This window comes from Heterocephalus glaber, unplaced genomic scaffold, assembly GCF_053883595.1.
Source record: "Heterocephalus glaber isolate CG9 unplaced genomic scaffold, H.glaber_assembly_v1.0 deba00001564, whole genome shotgun sequence".
Taxonomy (NCBI): Eukaryota; Metazoa; Chordata; class Mammalia; order Rodentia; family Bathyergidae; genus Heterocephalus; species Heterocephalus glaber.
This window is the reverse complement of record NW_028258351.1, coordinates 15,242,364-15,248,724: the sequence shown is the minus strand read 5'-3', so window position 1 is coordinate 15,248,724 and position 6,361 is coordinate 15,242,364. Positions and strand designations below refer to the sequence as shown.

The 6,361-nt window shown below is 39.0% G+C and overlaps 1 protein-coding gene across 3 annotated transcripts; it reads left to right on the top strand.

Moving 5' to 3' along the window:
* The first annotated feature begins 341 nt into the window (after positions 1-341).
* On the top strand, positions 342-3,991 carry LOC147823870 (olfactory receptor 1468-like). Of its 3 annotated transcripts, none has more exons than XM_087191634.1 (2): positions 342-349; positions 3,049-3,991. In XM_087191634.1, exons 1-2 carry the CDS (start codon positions 342-344, stop codon positions 3,989-3,991), a joined length of 951 nt encoding a protein of 316 aa, XP_087047760.1. The 3 variants fall into 3 exon arrangements, with proteins under 3 accessions (XP_087047760.1, XP_087047761.1, XP_087047762.1); XM_087191635.1 differs by lacking the exon at positions 342-349 and adding an exon at positions 1,773-2,638 and having other exon boundaries at positions 3,062-3,991; XM_087191636.1 differs by lacking the exon at positions 342-349 and having other exon boundaries at positions 1,773-3,991.
* Positions 3,992-6,361: the final 2,370 nt, after the last annotated feature.

Here is a 6,361-nt window from a genome sequence, read left to right as displayed (position 1 = left end):
CCTGAGCTTCTCTCTACCCTCACATTCCCCAGAAATAGTCAGGCATGATAAGTGGTTATAATCAGCCACCACTAGAGGACTCAGAGAATTTTTCTTAGGGAGGTTCTGGGTAATTATTTTGTTTTTAATGAATTCCTCCAAGATCTAGACTCCTCCGGGATGCAGAGCCGTTAGGCCCGGGGATGTGTAGAATGAGAAATGTGAGTAGGGGTGATGCAGACATAGGTGATAACTACAGCCGGTGTTACTTCCTATGCCTAGAAGAAGAGAAGGGAGCAGGATCTCTGGTCAAGGCTCTGGATTCACCCTCAGCCCATCTGGGTAAGTTGGCAAGAGGGAGAATGAACTGGTGCCTTAGTGCCCTTCCAACTTGAGGGTCTTCATTTCCCAGATTGTATGATGTTCTGCACAATACTTTTTCATATGTGATAACTTTTCTTTTCTCCATTGCTATCTCCCAAGACTTCTCCATGCTGTGAAATATTCTCATTGATGTTCAGCACTTTATAATATTTATCAATGTTTATTAATGATAACATTCATTAATATTATGATGTAATGTATTTTCCCAAGATTACATCATTTCAACATAATGATGCCTCTGTGAGAGTTGTCATTTAATAGAGAGGTCCTTAATTTCTGTTGATGTAATTGAATTATTGAAGGAGCTTCAATATGTTTTGGACATATCTCCTCCAAGATATTTTGGTCACATGTTTTGGGGGATGGCAAATCTGTTTTGCAATCCTCCTACTCCAAGTATGGTCCACTGACAAGCTGAGTTAGCATCACCAAATGTAAAAACTGAACTTTTAAAATGTAGAATTTTAGGCCCCCCACCAGTCCTACTGAATCAAAATCAGCATTTAACAGAGTAACCACGTGCTTCTGTGTAAGTTAAGTTTTGGAAGTTCTGCCGCTCGTGATTCCTGTGTGTAGTCCTGACTGCAAACTACACAGGTGTGAGGTGAGGAAGGTGAGAGGCACCATTTGCAGGAGGACTGAAGCTCATGTGCTTGATCAGAGTCACCCTCTGAAAGTAATGTCTCTGTGGTTTGTGATTCCTATTAAGACCCTAGATGCCAGCGATGAGTCCCACTCATTTCCAAAGGAAGCAACATTCTGAGAAATCAAATGTATAAAATTTCACTGATGCTTTTCCCAACTGAAATACCAGCATGCTTTCTCCAAAATTTAAAAACTCCTGTTGTAGCTAGATCAAACACCATCAGCAGGGAGAAAATTCCAGTAATTGCACTCAGTCATGTCTGTTTTGTTGAGGAAATTCCAAAGACCTAATGTCCTTTTTCATTTTTCTTAACAATGAGTTATGGATTTCTGGAGACAAATTGGGGTGAGGTCTCAGAGGTAGAAATTATTTTCATTCCTTCCTATCTCCCCAAATTACTAAACCTGTCAGATTAGTTTTTCATATCAATACCATCAATACAAGGGAAAATATCAGCGTGGCCTTGCATAAAGGGTAATCTGATTGTCTGTTTTGGATGAAGAGTAGTATGACTGGGCCATCTAGTATTTTTTATAATGGGTCTGAAGTTACATCCTGATATTCTACAACAAAGTGTCAAAAGCTAGTGCTGCAAGCTTCAGGCTTGTGAGTCCTTCTGGGAAGATATAGTTAGGAGTCATTATTATAACTTAAGGGGGAGTTTTCTGCCTTTAAATTTTGCTGTGTTTCAGCCTGGAAGGTAGCTAATAGATATTCCACTGACCACATCCAGGCATTATGCCATATACGGACCATGGTGCAGTTAAAGACAGACATGGCCTTTCTTGCATGTAGTTTCCAATGTGACAGGGAAGTCAGCTGGAAGCAAGTAAGCAAGGGCATTGAGTACTATGAGATGAGCACATGATGCTGTGGGAACATAGCAGCAGGTCTCCATATAAGGAGATAGGGAAGATTTAGTTGTGAAAGTGACATGTAATATACCTGAAGAATAAGTAGGGGGAAGCCAGGTGGAGAGGGAGCAGAGGGAAGATGGGGCTAGGCAAGAAGAACAGTAAGTGTGGAAGGCTGGAGTCAAAAATTATAATCTTTACTCCCAGTGTTTCTGGAGAAGGAGATGAAAGGGTCATTGCAGGGCTAGATGAGACTGTGGAGGTAGACAAGGGACAGATCATGCAGCACTTATTTTCTTTTGTGCCCTTAGAAGGAATTTTGTCTTTATCTGAGGCATAGCGAGCACTCATGAAATTTTCAGCCAGAACATTGTGATCAAATTTTAATTATAGATTGCCACAGTATGGCAAGACTGAAGGAGAGTAAACATAGCAGCAGTGAGGTGAAATAATATATTCTTCCAGTAATCCACACAAAATAGTGTCAGCCTGGTCCAGATCATAGCAGTTTGGATACACAGTTGGAGTTGTGGAATGAGATTTAGGATTAGCTAGAGTACGTGTTGATGGTGAGGGAAATGAGTAGATGAAAGAAAAACCTTAGCCTTACTCGAGCCTGTATTGTTTTTGATGAGATATGAGTGACTGAAGGAGTGGATTGGAAGAAGGGAAGGGTGAGTCATGATTTCATTTAGGGTATGTTGAGATGAAGATGGGAATGATGTGAAGACAGAAGTTCATCCATGTGGTTTAGATGGTAATGAAAGCCACACGAGTAGGCAAACTCTCTCAGGGCTGTATCTATATGATAATGACCATGTTAGGAAAAAGCTCAGCAAATAGTGATATATATGATGTTAGTGGAGAAACAAATTACAGTTATTCAGAACTGAAGTATCAGGAGTACCAGTGTGGTCCCTCAAAAGCTAATCCACGGGAGTGTTTTGGAAGGTGTGGGGAAATGCCAATATCATTACATCGTATTAGAAGAGATGAAATTAAGTCTGAGAGGTAGCTTGGATTTAGTGAAATGACAAATGATTATAGAGATTGTTGCTTCAGATACTGAGGGTGGGATAAATTATTGCAGAACATTTAGGAGACCGTGTATCATAGACTGATGTTCATTTTTATTTGGATTTTAAGAGACCCTATTATTTTCTCTTAAAGATGCTGGAGACAGAGCATGAAAGGAAAGAATCAAACTATGTTCTCAGAGTTCCTCCTCCTGGGTGTGCCTATCCAGCCAGAGTATGAACACCTGTTCTATGCCTTATTCCTCTCCATGTATCTTACCACCGTCCTGGGGAACCTCCTCATCATCGTCCTCATTCAACTGGACTCTCATCTCCACACACCCATGTATTCTTTTCTCAGCAACCTGTCCTTTTCTGATCTCTGCTTTTCCTCTGTCACAATGCCCAAGTTACTGAAGAACATGCAGAGTCAAGTCCCATCCATTCCTTATGCAGGCTGTCTGGCCCAAATGTATTTCTTCCTGTTTTTTGCAGATCTGGAGAGCTTCCTGCTTGTAGTCATGGCCTATGACCGCTATGTGGCCATCTGCTTCCCCCTGCACTACACCAGCATCATGAGCCCCAAGCTCTGTGTGTGCCTGGTGGTGCTATCCTGGGTGCTGACCACGTTCCATGCCCTGTTGCACACCCTGCTCATGGCCAGATTGTCTTTCTGTGGGGACAATGTGATTCCCCACTTCTTCTGTGACATGTCTGCACTGCTGAAGCTGGCATGCTCTGACACCAGTATAAATGAATTGGTGATATTTATCACGGGAGGCATCATTCTCATCATTCCATTTGTACTCATTATTGTTTCCTATGCACGAATTGTATCCTCCATTCTCAAGGGCCTTTCTGCTCGAGGTATTCATACGGCCTTCTCCACCTGTGGCTCCCATATCTCTGTGGTGTCTCTGTTTTATGGTACAGTCATTGGTCTCTACTTATGTCCATCAGCTAAGAATTCCACTGTTAAAGAGACAGTCATGGCTCTGATGTACACAGTGGTGACTCCCATGCTGAACCCCTTTATCTATAGCCTGAGGAATAGAGCGTTGAAGGGAGCCTTTGGAAGAGTACTTTATAAGAAGAAAGTTTTCTTATTATGATGGAAAAACTTGTTATCTTTATATAATTTTATCCTATAGATATATTGATATTGTTTTTCGAGCATTATTCCAGACCTTCTTCCCACCATAGAAGTTTCTGTTCAAATGAAAACCTATACAATTAAGTAAATAAAGTAGCTGAAGTAGAGATATTTATTTGATAGAAAAGGTTTTTGATAATCTGCTAGGAAGATTTTTCCATTAGTTAATTCCAGATGACCCTGAATGGCATGATTTAAAAACATTTTAATTCAATGTATCTCTCTAACTTTTAAATTTTATTTTATGAAAATATAAGACAAAATTTTATAACAAATAATAAGAGAACAACAATAGTACACTGTGTATCTTTAAAAGTAATTACTCAGAGTAGAAGACATAGAGAAAAAAGATTCTCTCTTGCAAAGAAGAAACAAACAAATAGTACAAAACTGTCTTTTCAGCTCTTTTTCTAAAAGCCATAACTCTGCTTTAAATGCTATTCTTCCATGTCAATACTAGGAGTTACACAAGCTGGTCAACTTCTTGCTCTTATAATCTGAACTTTTCATTGTTTAATAAAATTTCTTGAGTCCTTCTCTTTCTGAAAAAGCATTCACATCATTCTGTCACTTAAGCTTTACTATTTCCTTTTTTCTCATGTCTTCATTGTCTTTCAGATAATCTTGGGCTGGGGATTTAGCTCAGTGGTTCCGCAGCCTGCTTTACAAGTGCAAGGTCCTGATTTCAATCCCCGGTACATTTTACCCCCCCCCCAAAATCCTCTTCTGTGCCTAAAATGAACTTTTGTTTGCTATATTACAGTAGTTTGGTTTGTATTTACCCAGGAGCAAAGTTTTGGGACCCCAGAAGTTATTCATTCAAACATGGGGAAGGAAGCCAGAGTCTGCTTGTGAGCCTCAGTTTTTAAGGGTCATGTTTCTGTCTTTCATGTTTCGATTTGTCAAGCAACTTTGTTTCTATGATTTTATTTTACTCTTGTGGTGATTCCATGAAGAAAAGGAAATCTTGTTACCATATTCAAAGATTGAAAAATGTGGAATTTCACCTTGGCAATGTTCCAGTATATGTCAGTATTGAACCTATTTCATATCTCAGACTATATGACTTTGGATTTTGTCTTATTTTCCCACCTCATAAATAGGGGGAGCAGCCATTCATTTTTAAGTTTTAGGGCCATGTGTGTCATTGTGCAGGTTTTCAACCTTGGCCTATTGATTTCCTTGTTGTCCCTTTTAAGTGATTCATTCATATCCATTATTTAAGTCTTCTCTAACTTGGTGCTGACTTTCATATCTCTGAAGTCCAGATTTTCTTCACTTCCCAGTTTTATTCTTATCTCCCAGTAGACATCCTCTCTTGATACTTTATGACATGTATAAAATCAAACTCTTTATTATTTGTCCACATCTACTATTTGTATTACCTACCATTCCTTCCATGTCATTACCCAGGAAACTGTATATCAGCATATGTATGTATGTATTATTGTTTGTATCCACATGGAAAAAATGAAGTTGGTTCCTTCATTTCACATGTCAAAATTCACTCTAAATGAATTGTACTTATGTAAAAGCCAAGACTGTAAAACATTTAGAAGATAACATGACATAAATATTCATGGCCTTGTATTTGGCTATAGTTCCTTAGATAGGACAAAAAATTTCCATATTCAACAAAAGCAAGAATAAATGAATGAAAACTTTTGTGCATCAATGGGTAATATCAGGAAAGCTAAATAATGACTCCTAAGTGGAAGAAAACATTTCCACATCTGCTGGTAAGGGTCTGGTATGTAGAAATGGATAAAGGTCTCTTACAAGTCAGCAACAAAAATGCAAATAACACAATTAAAATGTGCAAAATAATTCAACAAACATTCCTCAAAAGGAGATGTACATAGTGCAGCGGATGTATCGAGGGCTAGCATTGCCTTGGTCTTGTACTACACAGTCAGTAGTGACCAGGGGAGGCACCTGGCCTCTAGTGTTGGTGGAATAAACTTGTCCCTCTCTTGTAAAAAAAAAAAAGGAGATGTACAAATGACCAACATATACATAAAAAGATGCTCATTGTCATTAGTCATCCTCTAAGGATCTTAAAATTTTCAAAGAACATTTCTGCAATAGCTATTCTCCCACTAGGTTTTTTTCCCCTCCGGTACCAGGGTTCAAACTCAGGACCTTGAGCTTTCAAGGCAGGTGTGTTGCCACTGAGCTAAATCCCTGGCTCTCAGTAGCTTGGTTTTAGCTTTTGAAAATGGAAAATAAACAATGGGTAGAAGTTGGAACTCTTGTACATGGATGTGAAATGGAGCAGCTACCTTGGAAAACATTATTTGGCAATTCTTTTTTTTTTCCAAGTTCTTTT